This window comes from Lathamus discolor, chromosome 15 (assembly GCF_037157495.1).
Source record: "Lathamus discolor isolate bLatDis1 chromosome 15, bLatDis1.hap1, whole genome shotgun sequence".
NCBI classification, from domain to species: Eukaryota; Metazoa; Chordata; class Aves; order Psittaciformes; family Psittacidae; genus Lathamus; species Lathamus discolor.
This window is the reverse complement of record NC_088898.1, coordinates 8,280,206-8,298,932: the sequence shown is the minus strand read 5'-3', so window position 1 is coordinate 8,298,932 and position 18,727 is coordinate 8,280,206. Positions and strand designations below refer to the sequence as shown.

Sequence of the window (18,727 nt, the reverse complement as noted above, 5' to 3'; positions counted from 1 at the left end):
GTATGGCAGCTCAGAACAAAACTAAGGTGTGCTTCAGATCTGCAGCCCAGCCTAGCCTGGCCTGTGCAAAAAGGAAGCTTTTCCTGTGTACAATAGATAAGGGTGTGACGATTCTCATAACAGCTATATACTATGGGCTTTTAGTCTCACCTAGGCATATATACTCATCGTGAAGGAAACAATTAGGGCTTTATGTTAAGATGAGTTCTTGGAAAAGTGCTTGACCTCAGGGTTAGGAAAAGAAAGTTTGGCTGCTGTAGGCTTTTCGAAAGAGGAAGTCCTGGCTTGGTTTTATGTGAGGAAGGAAGAGTTCCACTTAATTGTTATAATTCTCTATAAACATGTTAAAATACAAATGTTTCTAGGATTGTGTCACTAAGACCCCAATTTAGCAAAGCCTTTAGCTATTTGCTTACATCCCCTTGTAGCCAAATCTATCAGTGGGACTTAACCGTGCTTTTGAAGTTAAGCATGTATTTAAGTGCCTTGCTGAATTAAAGCCAATATTGGCACAGAAAAATAAAGATTTAGAGGCTAATGACTGAGCTCATTTAGATTAGGGATGGGCAGAATGGATGTGAATAAAGTAAGAACTGGCTCAGGACCTTAGCCTACATGTGAAGCTAACTCAGTTGAGGGCTTTTTTACATCATGGAAACCCTCTGCCTTGATCTGTATTTGTAACATGCTGCAGGCAATAGAATGCATGCAAGAAATACACTACTCCTTGCACTCACCTCGGTGTGAAAATGTTGCTTTAGGCAATCATACACTACCAGGGCAAGAACAGGAACAGGTGAATCCTAAGGTGGACCTCATATAATAAACACTGTGAAGGAATATCCCAGGCACCAACACTTGTTTGTTACATATATATCAGCAAATCATTAAGGTGGTCCTTGGTGGTCTTATATTGCTTTCATCCAGACTAGATCATGCACAGGGAATCAATTCCCAGGGACATTTGGGAAGTTAGGATAGATCAGGGATGATTTGAAATAGGCAGTTTTGATGAAGTCACCCACTTTTGATTGCAAGAAAATGGGATAAACTGTCCCATTCCAGGAATCAGCATGAGTTAATGTAGAAGTTATTTCATTCTCAAATACTCTATATTGTTTCTTTCTTGAGGAATGCATAGCTTCTGGCGCATGTGATGATTAACCACTCTTCAATGGCAGTACCCATGCACGAGCTTCTGTAACCCGCAATTCTTCAACATGGATGTGATGGGTTCTTTGTCTAAACTTCCTACTTGGAGATATTCATTTCTCCTTGGTCATTCTGCGCTTGCAGAACTCAATTCAAGATCGTGACTTCAAACTTCACTGGGATTTGCAGCTGACAGTAGCTGATACCAAATTGGAAGCAGTAGCTAGAGAACCAGAAGTATTTAAATTGGAACCATTTGGTGGCAGTGGTTGTTTTTTTACTAAAAGTGAATGGTTGTATTGTTTGTCACTGAAGTCATTCATATAGAGTTACAGACGGAGAGAGCTGCCCAGATGATCTGCTAACCGAGGCATAATCCGGAGCCTGGAGGGGGATGGCTAAAAATGTTCCCTGGCCGTTTAAGAAGACCACAAGGGGACTTGTAAACAGAGAGAAGAACATCACAATAAGTGTTTCTTAATGCCTTTGTCTGTGGCGTTTCAGTTCTGTAGGACTTTTAAGACCAGGCTTGCTCATCTGGTGTCCTGATATGAACTCAAAAAAACAGATTCTTTTTCGCCTTTACATTGATGGCAATGAAAAGCAATGCCACTGACTGCGGTGACGTTGCTCCACATCTCCCTTTGTGCAAATCGCAAAGGTTTCCTTAGGCTTATCCTACCCTCTGAAGCCGTTCGAGGCTGAATTCAGTGCTACATCAATGTGTAGCACATTGATTCACATCAGTGTTAAATTAAATAGGTCTGCTATTATTTTCTTTTTCCAACTTTAGTGCAAAAAGGTTTTCAGATTTTGCGGGAGTTTTGCAATGGGCAGTCGAGGTTCGCAATATACTTCTGAGAATGGCTTGGCAATTGTCCTTGCTTTTTTTCCTCAATGAGTCAACTTCCTCATCACTGGAGCCCTGGCACGGGAGCAACTCATATTGCAGCCTCACCATCTGAAAAACAGAGGGGAGCAAAGTGGCAGCCTTCATGGGGAGATGTAAGTGGGACACATAGGGAAGGTTCAACAAGACATCATTCATGGTTTATGCTCTCATTCAACATGCGTGTTCAGATATGCCTGCTGATGTGACTGGTGACTTAATAGCAGTGCTGTGAGGTGAGTGGTAGGGTACTGTTCTGCTCGGGGAGCCACAGCACATAAGGCTGCCTGGGGGGCTGCTGCCCAAGTCAAGTCTGTGGTTCACACTCCTGAGTGATTCATGTTGGGCATTTAAAGACAGTTGCAGATGGGTTTTCTCTTCATCTCACTTCTCTGCAAGAGACTACCTGGGCACTAGCATATGCTGTCCACTTGTTCTTCTTTAGGACAAGAGGTAACAGCCTCAAGCTGCACCAGGGCAGGTTTAGATGGAGCTGAGGAGCAATTCCTGCCCCAGAGGGTGCTCAGGCACTGGAACAGGCTGCCCAGGGCAGGGCTGCAGGCACCGGCCCTGCAAGTGCTCACACAGCGTGGAGACGAGGCCACAGTGCCATGGGTCAGTGGTGACCTTGGCAGTGCTGGGGAATGGTTGGTCTGGATGAGCTTAAAGATCTTTTCCAACCTGGCTGGTTCTATGTTTCCACCATCGCATCCACAGTCTTATGGGTCAGTGCAAAGTGAGGTACATGGCAGTGTAAATTTGTATGTCAGTCAGCTGCAGTGTCTGGAAAGCATGCATGAAACCCTTGGTATGGGGCAGGGGTGATCCTGCTGACAGCAGGATCCCTGTGTAGGTCAGCTCCAGCAGAGGATCATCTGTCCTACAGAAGTAATGAGCATCACAGTTGCAGTGCTGATAGATGGGGCACTGTTTGTTGCATACTAGGGTATCAAGTTGGCCAACACAGAAGTGGAATTCTCTTGCCTCAGGCCTGTCAGCAGCAATACTTTGTGCACAGTGAGGAAATAAGATCTTTCTGAATGTAGAAATTGTTTACGGCTCATCACACTCCAGGGAAGGGCTGCAGCGAACAAGCAACCTTAAATTACAAGCAGCGGGCACTTCCCATACAGCACTAGTCTGGGACAGAGCAATGAGTTGTGGAGGTACATAATACTGTCGTTTAATCTGATCTAGGGCTCAGTGGAGACATGTGCAGATGTGCTTCTCTATCAGTAACATGGGGATAACAATGCCAGCCCAGGTGTCTCACGGGGGTGTAATGAAAATTAATTAGATAATGTCTGCACAATGCTTTGAACACAGCAAAACATCATGGACACGCTAAGTCCTGTGCTTACTAAGGTGGATGGAGTTTTTATGGCTGTTAATGCTTTTTCTAGGAGACAGGAATAGCTTGCTTGTAATCCATTTCAAAATATGTGTATTGATGCATTGCTTTCCCTTCTTTCTATAACTTTCTGTGTTTCAGGTTCTTCCCTATCCATGCAGATGGTGAAAAATTTGAGGTTTTCCCTCCTCCGAATTAATTTAACTGTATTTAAATCAAACACATATTAATTTCAGGAGAGGCAAATAATCTTGTAGAAATCCTTATGCCAGAGATTTTGTCTCTAATCCAGCAAAACATCCTTCACATAGAATCATAGATTAGTTCAGGTTGGAAGGGACTTTTAAAAGCCATTTAGTCCAACCCTCTACCATAAACAGGGACATCTTCAACTAGATCAGGTTGCTAAGAACCTAGTCCAACCTGACCTTGAATGTTCCCAGGGATGGGGCATCCACCACCTCTCTGGGCAACCTGTGCCGCTGTCTTACCACCCTCATTGTAAAAAATCTCTTCCTTGTATCTACTCTGAATCTACCCTTAAATGCTTTAAGACCCTCAGCGTTTTCGTTGTCCTTTAGCTGAGGGATGTGTGCTGTAATGTTTGATTCAGGTCATCAGAGATGGTGAAAGATTTTGTGTCAATCAGACATCTCTGTGTATACAAAATAAAACCAAAACCTCTTTTTACAACTTGTGCTTAATGCTACAATAATTAACCGTAGGGAGAGCAGTTTCCATCCAGGAAAACATTTTATGGATGGCAGGACAGCAACTGGAGAGATATGAAGTGACAGCTTGCTGCTGAGCTTGATAAGAGCTTATCAACACAGCTACACAGCTGAGTTTGGTGTTCTTTGTGAAGTGGAATGAAATGAATGTGTTGATTTCAATCGAGTTGCTCATAGATAAGAGTGTCTATCACAGAGCCCCCTCCTCACACGTACACACATGCATGCTTATCACTAGAACTATCAGGCAGTCCTGAATTCAGCTGAGATTTAAAATTGGATGGGGCATAAGGCCTGTTCTGGGAGGGAGAGTGTTTTTGTGGGATGGATGGATGGATGGATGGATGGATGGATGGATGGATGGATGGATGGATGGATGGATGAATGGATGGATGGATGGATGTTGGTACAGGAGTAGGAAAGCCACAGCGCAGCTGAATATTTCAGAACAGAAGGTAACTGCAGAATTGGCAGACTTTTCCCTTTTGCCACAGTGCCTGTAGTTTGCTTCGTTATCATCACCATTACCACTGTCCCTGTCTTTCTGAACACATAACTAGAGGGTTGCTCCTCGGTGAGCCGGGTTCAATATGCAGCCTGTGTACATGCTATGGGACAAGCGATGAGTTTGTCAGTCAGACACGCTTGCTTTTGTGGAATGAATGAAATGAACTGACTGAAAATACCACTTCTTGCCTCCCCTCCAGCTGTGTCCACTACTCCTGCGAAGCCACCGACTGCCAGAAGCTGGAGATTGAGCATGCGCTGCTGGACTGCTCCGGCGGCGGGTGGTACAATGGGGCCCAATGCAATGTGAGCTGCAAGGCGGGCTACACTCTGCAGGTCCAGCGGGACGATGATCTCAGCAAGAACCAGGTTTGTTCTGTTGGTTTCGTGTGACCCACAAAGCGGGAATGAGCAAAGAGATGTGAAGAGACTGAGAAATAAGTGAGTCTAAACCCCGAAATCTCAGCTCAGCCTTCGGGATGGGGCCTTACCCAAATACTTCCCATCAGAATAGGAGCCGTCTGACTCCTCAGGAAGAGGGACTGACAGTGAGCAAAGCTCAGATGTTCCCCAAATTTAGAAGTTTTCAACCCAAAAGGTTTAAATATGTGTTCAGGCCTTCTTTGATCTCACTGGTTTTACTCAGCCAAACAGTGTTTCTTAGGTTGGTTTTTTGGGGGTGGGGTGTTTGTGGTTTTGCACAACCAGTTTCTGGGCAAAATACCTCATTTTATCCCTCGGGTTGAGGCTAGCAATGTCTTAACTCCTTTGCAGGGTTTCAGTCCATCTGCTCCCAACCACACCCTGACACTGCAGAAATGCATGGGAGCAAGGGGGTTGAAAAAGCACCCAGACCCCTTTGCTTCCAAACAAAGCGCCGAAAACCTACTCCCAGTGAGCCAGGCAGCTCCCCACCTTCTCTAAGCCATGCATTAATAATCCAGTCCTACCAAAGCAGCATGTCTTGATGCAGTGAGTGGGGTATTGAGGAAAACTACCCATTTCTTCAAACCTTAATATAAAATACAGGTCCTTTGTGCTGGGGGAGGTGGATGAGGTGTATGTGATGAATGACCCACCCTTGGCATGCCATTGGGAGCAGGGTTCAAGGCAGACACCCCAGTCTATGAGCAGGACATGGGGGTGGTTTCCCCTATCTTCTCACATGTTGTCTGGGCAGCACACACACATGTAGGGCTGGGAGGGCTGGGGCAGGCAGCGTGCTCAGCAGCCTGTGTTCTTCACGAGCTCACAGAGTGGGGAGCCAGAATGGAGGGGAATGAGTCAGCCCTTTCAACTCAATTACAAAACAAATACAGGACCCCGTGAGCTGGGCCTCTTCCATCCTAATTGGCATCAGCACCAGAACCCCAGCTCCAGCTGAGCATTTTTACACAACAGAAAACAAGTTCTCAAACGAGCCTGAATGGCTGAACCAGGAAACAGTTGGAAGGGATCTGTACGTTGAGCACACAGGAGTCCCAAACCAAATAAAACAGCCTAAGCGTGTTACTTACATTCAGAAAGTACCTTTTGGAGATGCTCAGCCAACTGGATATGGTTTTGTTCTGAGAAGCTTGGTTTCAGAGCCTTGATCAGACTCATATGACAGGAGTGGAGGATTTTAGCACCCCTAGCTAACGTGATTCACTGCCTATTACAACATGCTTCCTCTCACCCTGGTCTACTATTGCACTTCGTCGTCTTTTTTCCACCGATAAAACCCCTGAGGCCGATGGTTTTGTTTTGCAAGTGGAGCATCTTAAAGACATCCGTGTTCAGCTGAGCACATTAAACACATGCTTTAAAAGTATACTCATGTGCTTTGGAGATCTGTTGAAAAGGAACAGACAGTTTCTTTCACTATCGTCTCTTTTTTATGTCTTTGTGTCAGGTGCTTCAAATCAGAACTTCTGGAACATGTAGGCAAGGAATTAATTATCCAAGAAAGTCCAGAATCCATGGCTTGGATTCCTCATATTGTGTTGTATCGAATTGCATGGTGCTCCTTCCACAATTGCTTCAGCTCCTCTTCTGATCACAAGCACTTGGAGATGAAATAGGGCATTGTGGGATGTTATCTATGGTCAGAGGGACCTTCTGCTGTGATTGAGGGACCTTACACTGGTTGTTGGCTGTTTCACTGTTGTCATTTAGTTGGGTAGTTTGCTTATTTGACTGATGTGAGGATCTAGAACTCGTTTTATCTCATTTAACTGACAGTGTGGGAGGCTACATGAGGAAGAGGAGGAAGGAAGGTAGTTCTGCTGATGTTTCACACTCTTGGGTAGGAAAGAGGCTGAGGTGAGGTGCAATGTCTCAACGAGCAGACTGAACATCAGCAGCCCATGACCACCTCATGCTGATGGCGATGACACCCTGGTTTAGCATCTGAACCGCATTTGTCTTCTGTATTTCACCGAAAGGCAGAAGAAAAAGGGGTGAACAGAGAATTAAAAGCAAAGGTTTCAAAAACACCTCAGAGATGCAGGGGCACAAGTCACATTTCAAATCAGCCTTTTACATCTGAGGGGGCTTTGAAAATCTTCTTAACAGTTTCTGCACTTTCTGGCCTCTGTGTCTTCTGAAGCCACCATTTTAATCAGGCTCAGGGCAAGAAATTCATTCATCTCTGCTCTCTGAGAAGCTCCCATTCCAAATTCTGTTCAAATTCCATAAAACCACCAAACCCTAAAACCCATTGGCACCATGTGCAGGAGAAACTGTATGAAAATACAGAAAAGCTGAGCTGTTTGCAGGCTCTTGGGCTTTCTCATCCCCATTGAGGGACTTCAGCAATAACACTAACGAAAAAGGGTTTTCATAGTGATGGAGCAAAAGCCTTCATGTGCCTTTCTCACAGAGATGATCTCAGGATGTTTTCCTTTACCCCCGATTTCTTCCCACCCCCCTGACAACTCCAATGCTCTCTCTTCTCTTCTTCCCTTTTTCCCTCTTTGTCTTTCACTGCTCTCCTCTTGTCCTTCACTGAAAGCCCCGCTCATTCAGTTACTTGTTGTCATCTCTCCTTGAAGCCACCACCACTGCTGCTCTGGTCAAGAGGTGTTATTTAAAACCCAGCAGCTCCCTAATGTTGTGCAAAGGCATCATCAATCATGCCAGGAAAAGAAAGCACGGCTCATGTGGGTTCAATTAGAGGCACAGTAGTGGGCAGAAGTGGAAGAATACTTAGAGGGGAGGGCACAGCTGTTCATTTTTAAGGAGAGGAAACTTCACACGTGAAGCATCGCTGGAAGAAGGAGCCGGCTGGGATCTTGGGCAGCAGGAAGGAGACACGAATTCTCCCAGGCTGTTAAAAGTCCCAAGGAACAAATCTTTCTGGCACCAGATTAGTTTAAGTTTGCATCCTCTTCACTGTATCTTTGGAGGCCCTTTTTTGTCCTCTTTTTCTCCTCCTCACCCGCCCTCCCTCCTTGCATAAGGCTCTTTTGGAAGGCAGGACATGAAGTGAAGCGGTTGCTGTGATGCCAGTCAAAGCAGCACAAAGTGCCCAAAGTGACAGCTAATAAACCAGATGAGAAAGCCAAGCGCTTCGTGTGGACTGCTGTGAGCTGGGTGACCTTGTCAGATCAGACAGGCGAAACAGGCACGCGCCTGCTCAGGCTTCGGGTGGGAGATCTGCAAAGGCAGATGCAGATGCTGCTGCTAACACCCAGCGTTGGAGCTGAAGGCAGCACTGCTCAGGCCAAGTCAACTGGAAATACCCCTGAGGTTCAGTGTGGTGCTGGGGAGAGATGAGCTCCGGCTCAGCAGCCTGGGGTCCTGCCCCTGGGCACTGCAGTGGTCCCACCTTCAGGTGGGGCATCACAATAAGGACAAGCTGAAGGCTGGTGAGCACCATCTGCAATGATTTCCACAGTAGGGTTGTCCCCTGTGCTTTCAATCAAAGCCACTGGTCTTTGTCTCCATTGCGGGGAATGTTCTGTTGCGTTCTGCTGCAGGAGTGCATGTGCTCCTATTGCTCGAAGTGATGACATGATAGACATGCTCTAAAATGTGCCATTATTATGTCTGACCTTGAAAACCTCAGCTTCCATCATACAAAGTGTGGAACAAATTACTGGAAAAAGCTGAGAAGCCAGGATCTTACCCACACGGGCACAGCTCCTCTATGTGGGAATGGCCTTGCCAGTGTGCCAGGAAGAGGAAAAGCCATATGGGTTTGGAAGGAGGAGACTCCTCCAGATTTGGTTTAGTGTTTTTATTGGGAAAGTACCATAGGGCAAAACCCCATGTTAGCTTTCTGCTAACAAAGACCGCGGCTGCAGCTGAAATAGTCTCACAAATGTTAGCTTGGCCCATTTTCCATGAGCTGTGACTGTCATGAACAGATATTGCTTCTGTTTAAATGGTTGTGTTGTATTCCACATCCTGAATTTGCACCTTTTATTTGGTGTTCTGTAGAGGTACATCTGATGTGCAACCTTATCACCAGAGAAACTCCCTTGTGCACCATAGTGTGTCTCAGCAGCCAGTATCAGCCAGCAGGAACTATCATTTGTTCTTAAACTAGATCACACCAACACCAATAACTGAAATCTCCTATCACTTCCTTATGCTTAGTGTGGATTCAGCATCCAGCAAGATCCAGTGTAAGACCCACATCTTTTCCATAACATTTGGATAGCCCCTGACATCAGTAGCTTGGGTTTATGTTTTAACCTCCTGCTGTTGAGGTGCTGGAGTGTTATTTGATGATAGCATCTCTGAAGGGAAAAAGAGGCTTTGCTGAATGCTGGGGCAGATGAGCCTGGAGTGCAAATGTGGTGGTGATGCTGTGCATATGCATTATGAAGACATGGAAATACGCTGTATCATCCCTTCTGCTATGGCCATCACACCACAACTTCCTGGAAGCACAGTCATCTTCCAGTTATCGACTGGCTACAGATTATATATACTCTTTAATGGTGCAGGTGTTCTGATCGGCAACAAAGGCAGAACTAATAGCCACTGGGGAGCAAAATGAGTGGGAATGAGAGCACAGAGTGTCCCTTCACCTGAGCGCTCCGGGAATCCCAGAATGTGCTACTCTGAGTTTGCAGAAACAACATTTTTTTCCATCAGCAGTGCTCCCTCTTTAAATAAACTCCACGGTCTAGAAAAGGGGTTTTGTGCCCACTGGGGAAGTGTCCAGTTTCTCAGCTCTGGGACTGCTTTTTCCATTCTGCATGCAACCATATATCAAAGGGAGACAGGTCTGAACTTCTGTTGGAACCATTAGGGTGTTTTTGCAAAAAGGGAATCCAGGTCCCTTTGATGTGTGCTAGAAAAATTCCCCTTCCTTTTATAAACCCAGATCAATGGTCAGCAGTGCAAATCTCCTGTGAGCCTACCAGCCCTGAATAAGATATTCCCTGGAGGCAGAGCAGTGCTGCTGTACGGCTCGGTCAGATTCCTCGATGGTGTCTTCCCCTTCTTGTGTCTGGGTTTCTCACATTGTTTTTTCTTCTGTCATTCTCTTTAATCTGGTATAGAATCAAGGGTCTTGCTTTGAGATTCTTCACTTCTAGTTGTTAATTTTCCCTTTTTAACTAAGAAATAGACATGTTGTTTGGTCTCTTTGTCAACATCTGTTTGTCCTTTGGTCACCCAGTAAATTCTTCATCTTAGCTTTAGGTTGCTCCTTTACCACCACCACCACCCCTCCACCGCCCCTTATTTTCTCTCTGTCTAGCATTTCAGGATTTCAATCTGCTGCATTAGAATCATAGAATCATAGAATAGTTAGGGTTGGAAAGGACCTTAAGATCAAGTTCCAACTCCCCTGCCATAGGCATGGACACCTCATACTAAACAATCTCACCCAAGGCTCTGTCCAACCTGGCCTTGAACACTGCCAGGGATGGAGCATTCACAGCTTCCCTGGGCAACCCATTCCAGTGCCTCACCACCCTTGCAGTAAAGAATTTCCTCCTTATATCCAACCTAAACTTCCCCTGATTAAGTTTTAACCCATTACCCCTTGTTCTATCATTACAGTCCCTAATAAAGAGTCCCTCCCCAGCATCCCTATCGGGCAATTCCACTGGTACAGAACATCCTCTGTAATAAATAACAAGACATTGGGTGCTTTATTAGCCTTTGTAGTCCTACAAGCCTGTTAGTGAAGATTAACAAAGCATAATAATGCTTGGATTATTCCTTAAATCCATAGAAATGTAGCCTCTGTGTAGCTATGGTGTAGAGAGTCTTTAGGGAAGTCACAGCACAGGCACTGGCTCTGTATTTGACCTCTCAAGTGCCAGGTAAATGTATGCACAGGATGCTCTTGGATCTCTCCATTGCAGGTCTCTCCAGGGAAAAGCCTGTCTCCTCGGGTATTTGGGTCCCCAGTGCCAGGACAGCAGAGTCCTGGTTTCATTTGGAGCCTTGGGGCACTCTGACAGTAGAAGCCATAGCAGCTGTCAGTATATGAACACAATGTTGACGTGTCTCTGACCACCTCCCTTGGTACCCCAGCCCAAGGGTGACTGACACCTTCTGGGAGAGCCTCAGATGGGAGTCCCAAATGGGTTCATGTCAGGTTGGCTTTTACTTCAAACCCAAGAGCGAGTTTGACTTTCTGCGAAGTACATAGGGATCCCCTTGGTGTGGTTGTGTCACTGCGCAGTGACAGGGACCAGGGATGGCTGTCAGCTCCAAACACCTCCAAACAGCTCAGCCGGCTTCCCGGCTTGTCTCAGGAGGCAATGCAGACAAGAGTTCTGATTATTTGTAGTGCTCTGCTGTTTATATTGAAGCACTCTGGTTTCTCACCCCAAGTGTGACAGAAATCCATCCTGGTTCTCTGACAGTCTTGTAGGAACTTGTATTTAGTAGCTGCTGTCCAAGTGGTGATGGTGGAGGTCAGGCCCAGTGTTGTTTAACTTGTGGCCACATTAATGGCTGTTACTAGGCTTGGAATGGTTTTGATCTTGCTGACTCTGGTGGCTGTAGGCATATATGTCTTTTTCCAGATGGAGTCCAGCATCACCATGACTTGCACGGATGGGAAGTGGAACAAACAGGTGACGTGTGAGCCTGTGGATTGTGGTGTCCCAGACCAATACCATGTCTACCCAGCCACCTTCAACTGCAGCGAGGGGACTACCTTTGGCAAGAAGTGCTCCTTCAGTTGCCGACCTCCTGCTCTTCTGAAAGGTATCAGAAACTGTCTATGCCATGACCTGGGGAGAACACTGTTAACACAGACTGCTCTTAGTAATCTGTGCAACTTCTGCTGTTGGTTTAGAATTATTCATGATATTTTAAGTATGAAGAATTATGAGACTCTATGGGAAGGTTTATTTATATTAGAAGTTAAGTTCTTTTGCATCTCTCTATTACCTTCCTTTGACCTTTCCTTGATCACGGCTGGCCAGGCAGTAATGACAGTGAATATTACTTCCATACAACCAAAACATGGAAAAGTCATGGGGATAAATCAAACTGAACTCTCTCATCTTCTTTCCCATGCCTTCTGTCTTCTGTTTCTGTCTCTCTCCTATGTGTCCTCCATGTATCTGGAAAAGCAGAAGACTGAAAAGTCCGATGTGCCAGCAGCACCATCCCCATCACTGTTTTTCCTAACCTGCCCCATCACCTCTCTCCTTTTCCACACTCATCTTGCTCTCCCTCTGACCTTTCTCTTCTCTTCTTGTTTGGAACTCTACAGTTGTTTATTCCTTAAAGATAAAACAGTCTGCTGCCTTCTTTCCTTTCCTCCCCCACCTTCTTCCCTGCTGCCTTTCTGCGGGCATCCCCATCATCTTCTCAGCACTATCAACTCTTCTGCTCACTGGCACATTACCCTTTTTGATCTGGTCCTCAAGAAACACAAAAAGATATCATTGTTCATTTGAACGAACTTTGCAGCCAAATGAACTTGTCACCTTGCACTGGAGTAATCTCAACTGCTGTTGCCAACTCGGGTACAAAGGCTGTATAAGCTGTTCTGTACATGTGGTATCACCTTTTCTGCTACGATTCATTGCAAATCTCCAAAGAGGTACAGGAAGTATTTTTCATTTCAGTGAAGGGATATGTTGATTTCTTCATATATAACTAAATTGCTTAATTCTTTTACCTCCGATTTAGGAGGGTAACCACAAGCAGCCAACACACAGTGAAAGTTAAAACTACTTTGATGGAGATTTTTATCAAAGAATTCCCTTTTCCTGTTCATAAAGGTCATCTTCAACAAGAGGTGTTTTTTCACTGAAAATGCCTGGAATTTTTTGAGGGCAGCAGTGCAAACAATGACACTCATCATGAACAACAACAGCTTTAGCTGATGACTCTGATGGGGAGAGCTGGAGGGATGATAACCAACCCCCTGGTGAGGGTGTGCAGCTCTGGTGTGTAGGATCACTACCCTTTTGTCCTGAAACCCTGTGAGCTGTGAGGTAAAGGCACCATTTGGTGTAGAGCCATTGGTGATGACTAATAGATGTTGCCACTAAGCTTCTGGAGAATGGCTTTGGAGTGACTCATGCCTAATTCAATCACTGACGTCATGACAGCCACTGTTGGTAATGTCACAGCTTATCACTTTGCAGCGGCAAGTATGATATCACCATGGCTGGTCTGCAGAGCTGCTGCATGAGTCAGAGCAGAGGAGCATGCTGGTGCTCTAGAAAAGAGCTCCCTTCGGCACAGATTGCCTCTGCAATCATCTGCAGTTGGGGAGGGGAAAGAGAAAGCCAGGCCTGATTGAATGCAGCTTCTCTTATCTTTGTGGGTAGGGCAGGAGGGCTCCTCTACATACCTTCCTGAGCCCTCCGGAGCCTTTTGTTTTCTTCTTCTTTGAATTCCAGTCTTTTCCTTTCCTCTCATTGCTCTGGGGTTAGCAGTTTGTCAGTATTATTTGGGATAACTCCCGAAGTTGGCTTAGTGTTGAAAATATGCCTTGTGGGTTGAGAAGAGTTCCTGCAGCAATGCTTGGGGATTTCAATAGAGTATTAGGGATTTTTGAAGGGTTAGTGGCTCATAGCTGTGCTTTGTTTCTTAGGAAAAGCTTATTCCTTTTCAACATACAATATAAAATAACAAAGAATGTAAAATACACTGAGACTAGGCTACTTTTAGCTTAACCTTCTGAAGTCAAGTAGGTCATAGCAGAGGCAAATAGATCTATTGTACCTTTTACCTTTGAGGTGCTGGCCAAGAAAGCTTCCTAAGGAAAATGAGTCTCTAATGAGTATTATGAATCGTATTTATCACAGTAGTCCCCAAGGACTGACTGTCCCCAGCTGAGAATGGCTCCTCATTGTGTTGGAGTAGTGACTCTAATACTAACAGATGCTGCTCAAAAAGGCTCAAAATTGAAATAAAAAGGACAGATTCAGGGAAGAGATAGAACACAGAAGCAGAATGAAGAATGTAATGGAACCAAGCGCCCTGTTAATGCCATGACTTTGGAGAGGAGGGGGTTGATGTACGAAGCAAGTTTCATTGCAGAGAAGAACAAAAATAAGGAAGAGAAACACAAAAGATTACAAAGCCAGTGTGGTTTCCCCTATCCTATAGCGTTTCCTGAAATGAGCACTGTCTGCCTGTCATCTGAAAACAGAGTCCTTAATGATTTAATGCCGTCATAGAGAAAATGCCTGACATGCACAGTTGAATTTGTCAGACCAACCGAGGTGGCTTTTGATGTATTATGGTGTAACAGCATGTCAGAAAGAATGGTCCTGCCGGGCGTTGTTCACTTTGCTCTCTGTTCTTCTCAGGAAACAACAGCAACTTGACCTGCATGGAGGATGGGCTGTGGTCCTTTCCGGAGGCCCTCTGTGAGCTGATGTGCCGAGCACCCTCCATTGTCCCTAATGCAGATCTCCAGACAAGTCGCTGCCGAGAAGATAGGCACAAAGTGGGCTCGTTTTGCAAGTACAAATGCAAACCAGGTTACCATGTCCCTGGATCCTCCAGAAAAGCAAGAAAGTACGTGCAGGAGTAAAGCCATGCCATCAGCATGATTCAGAAAGCCATGAGCTAAAATTATTTTGGGAAATGGATGGGCTGTTTATAACAGACTATGTGTGCTGTAGGGAATATCACTGAATATTTGGTAAGGCACTGGCACAGGGTGCCCAGAGAAGCTGTGGCTGCCCCATCCCTGGCAGTGCTCAAGGCCAGGTTGGACACAGGGGCTTGGAGCAAGCTGCTCCAGTGGAAGGTGTCCCTGCCCGTGGCAGGGGCTGGAACTGGATGAGCTTTAAGATCTCTTCCAACACAAACCAGGCTGTGATTCTATGAACAATTCATTCATGCAGTTTCAAGGGGATTTAGGCACCTTCCTCACTTAGGCTTCTTTGAAAATCCTAACCACTGCTCAAAAACAGACCTTACCTTAGTAATACCCCTTTGATATGCAGTCTGGGGAGTCCTCTCTGAAGCTCTATAGGAAAGGGTTAGTGCTATCATATGTTTCTGACTTTGCACAAACCCACTTCAAACCAACCACAGCCCACAAGCCTCTGAAGCAGAGTTTTTGGGAGATGTGTCCAAGGCCGAAAGAGGAGTTTAAGCTGGGCAGCTCAATATTGGCTTTGCAAATAATCATTATTTTTGCTCAGAGACTTCATGACGCAGATTCACAACTTGTCCCCCAAGTGTTAAAAGCTGAAGCACACCCATCCCCTGCAACCTGCTTGCAGAGCTGAGAGGCTTTAGAGGCTCCTAGCTGACTCAGCCACTCACTGAATGGTCTTGGGTTTTCCTGCACCAACAGGCGAGCCTTTAAGATCCAGTGCACACAGGATGGCACGTGGCTGCCGGGAGCTTGTGTGCCCGTTACCTGCGACCCTCCTCCCTCCAAGTTTCATGGGCTCTACCAGTGCTCCAATGGCTTCCAGTTCAACAGTGAATGCCGGATCAAGTGTGAAGATGATGACAATCAGTCGGTGAGTCTCTTGTGTCCAAGCTATCTCAGCACACACAAGCGTGAGTTTATCCTATGTTCCATAAGGACTCTGATCTTGGAAGGACCAAATGCCATTGAGCTCTTCTGAGACCAGAAACAGAGAAATGAAGAAGGAAAATATGTCATTAAAGTAGAGGGTGAGAGAGCTACTGTAGAGAGCCTGGAAATACTGGTTTTATGATAGTAGTAACCATTACCCACAAAGGACTAACAGTGAGTGACTTACTGTTTCTGGACAATAAGTGGCTGAAAAACCTGCCACAGTGGCTCTATGATCTAGCCAGAAAATAAGGAGTAATGAATGAAAGTAAGTAGGATATGAGTTGCCCACACTTGTCCTGGCTGGTCATTCTGGTTTACCTTGCTTTTCTCTCCAATTCTCTTTTCTCATTATTATCATGTATATGTTTAATATGGTAATTTAACTTTATAGGGGTTACAATGATTCAGGTGAATTATCTCTAAATTTTCATGTTTTTCTGGCTGTGAAGCTGTCATTTAGCATCAGGGGTCAGATCCTCATCTGGTGTTAATCAGACTGTTGCCTTTGACTTCACAGAGCTGTGTTCACTGATGTGAGACGGTCTGGCCTTTAGTATGTCGTTTGAATTGTTTAGTTTTCCTCACCAGAGGTAATTATAGTTTGTGAGATAAGTAACTTCTCCCAGAAGTGCTGCTGCTGCTTAATACACTTGGGAAGAGAAAGTGGGGATGTAGAAGCTGCTACACTGCAGAGAGTAGGGAGTGCTGTGTTAAAGGCCTTTTAATATCATTCCAGGTTCTGAGGACACATTAAAAGGGAACCAACCATGCTCTAGCGCTAGTGAAGACACCTCTGATACCTGCTCCAAACATTAAGAGCCAGTTGCTGCCCCTGTTCCCGGCTGGGTTGGCATGTCCTCTTCACAGGGACAACAGGCAGAACCCTGGGGTTTTGCGTTAAAGGTTTCCTTGTGTAAAGCTTAGATGAGGTTATGAGCCTTATGAAATGAGAAGCTGCACATGTGGGTGCAGTTTGGGTGGGAGCATTGGGGTACAGCATCTGTGGCTTTGTAAATCTATCACCAGTCAGCATGGCTGGAGAGGTGTACCATTGCTGCCAGTGCAGGGAAACTGGGGCACCAGTGTAATAACAGCTGGTTTGTGTTTGCTGTTAAATGAACTGGACATTCAGAGGAGAAGGCAGTGGAATCAGAGTTACAGCAATAAAGAAGTGGCTCTGGAAAGTGAGATATACGGCTATGTCTTTATTCACTGTGAGGAAGAGTGTAGTGACTGTTCAGCTGGGAAAGCACCTTGAGCAGAGGGAGCAGATAACATCTTGAGAAAGGGATTAGCAGAGAAAGGTATTTCCAGATATCCCAGAAAATAGACTACAGAAAGGGGGAGGGCTCCTGGCACAAGCCAGAACCACTTGAGAGGTGTTAATTATTTAAGGATTAAACCCCACTAAGTCTCTCTCAGCTATATAAGGTGATAATGCACGTTGCATCCAAGTAAGAAACCCAGCAGGGATTTTCACAAGAGATTTTGCAGGTCAGGGAGTGATGGGCAGGATGTTACTATAGCAATAGATATCCTGGGATCTCAGAGTATGTTGCAGAAACTGTACAATAGTACCTTTAAACACAACCAGCTCCAGCAACGTAAATCAGGTTTCATGGCTCACCTTGAAAAACAATGTTTGAACCCTGGCATGCAGATTGCAATGGAAGTGCACCATGCTTGCTACCCCAGCAAATTGTGCTCAATTATCACTTAGCAATCTCTTCCTGAATTTGTCACCATGCTGTACTCAGCTGTACATATGGCATCTCTTAATCATCAGCAACATAATGGTCATTTAAGCAGGTACTTCCCCTGGCACCCAGGGCAAGGGTCTTCCATTGGAGAATATGGTTCACAAATCATATGAACAGTCAGATCTAAATTAATCAGTCTCTGCCAAACTGGCCCTTAGGTGAGAATCACCAAGCTGGATCGCACCCCGAGTCCATCTGGTCCATTATCCTTTCATATGATTTTCTTATTACTGCTGGCAATGGCCAGATGTCTAGAGAAGGGGAAGCAGGTCCCACGCAGTAGTCTGCCGATGAGACCACTTTGCATCTCACTAAACACTGTGCTCATCAGCAAAGCTGAGCAAAGAAAGCATTGGGGTATTAAGGACAAGACTAACATTGAAAGCTGCTCAGTCCTCCATGCATGTTCCAGGGGCTTGTGCCCCTGTGCAACAATGGGTGTGGGTCATGGGGAAGAGCTCCTGCGGAGAGTTCAGCAGCCCTGCTGGAATCCCAGCATGAAGAGAACACGAAAAGATCCCCAGATAGCCAGCACAGTTTCCAAGAGCAGGGTGGGTAGGTTGCAGGCAACATGCCTGACATAAAATGGGCGAGGAGAAGCAGAGATCGTGCATGGTTCTCCCACCCAGAAAGGCCCCCGTGGGAGGTTTGGAGCCACACCAGCCATCCTCCTGTTGAGTGTCCCACATTACCCCATGGCAGCTGGGCTCGCAGATCCTGCAGAATAGCTTGTGCAGAAATCCCCAATGCCATGAGGATAGATCTGACAAAAGATTGCCTGTGCACTCCTTTGTTGTTTCTAAAGGGCATGATATTTCCCCTCGGACTTTGGTATTCATTCTTCAGTATCATACGGAGAATCTTCTCTATAAGAGAAATGTCATATTGTGTTCCTTGCCCATTCCCACACCAGAAGATTTTTTTTCTCCTTTCCACCTGCCTCTGTGCGTGTCTGTCTCAGCCTCTTCTCTCACTGTCACTCAAGGCAGCCAAGCTCTAAAGAGCCCGTTCTGCCCTGCTAAGCATCCCTGCTCGTGTCCCGCTTTCCTTCCTCCTTCAGACGGCCATTGGGGATTCTTTCATTTTTGAGACAAAGATGATGCAACCAGTTAGAAAATGTGAAGAGGGAAAAGGTTGTCTGCATTCAGCACAAACCTCTCAACAAGATAGAAGGCAAATGGGGTGAACGCACTTCTATCACAACTAGAGTGGGTCTATTTTAAGGTAGAGACCTTGCAAGGGCCTGGTAGAGACTTTGCAAGGGCCTTGTAAAGACATTTCATCGCACAGAAGAGGGGTTTGTGTGTATGCAGTGCAGGTTTCCTTCTTTTATTCTTTGGAAGAAGACTCCTTCTTGTCCCCCAGCAC

General features: G+C 45.7%; 1 protein-coding gene across 2 annotated transcripts in view; it reads left to right on the top strand.

Annotated features, from left to right (window-relative positions):
- Positions 1-18,727, top strand: part of PAPPA (pappalysin 1) — a 181,638-nt gene that overhangs the window by 134,735 nt on the left and 28,176 nt on the right. For both annotated transcript variants that reach the window (XM_065695845.1, XM_065695844.1), the window contains exons 14-17: positions 4,831-4,999; positions 11,611-11,794; positions 14,365-14,575; positions 15,366-15,537. In XM_065695845.1, the coding sequence (XP_065551917.1) occupies positions 4,831-4,999; positions 11,611-11,794; positions 14,365-14,575; positions 15,366-15,537 (736 nt within the window). The remainder of the gene's footprint in view (positions 1-4,830; positions 5,000-11,610; positions 11,795-14,364; positions 14,576-15,365; positions 15,538-18,727) is intronic.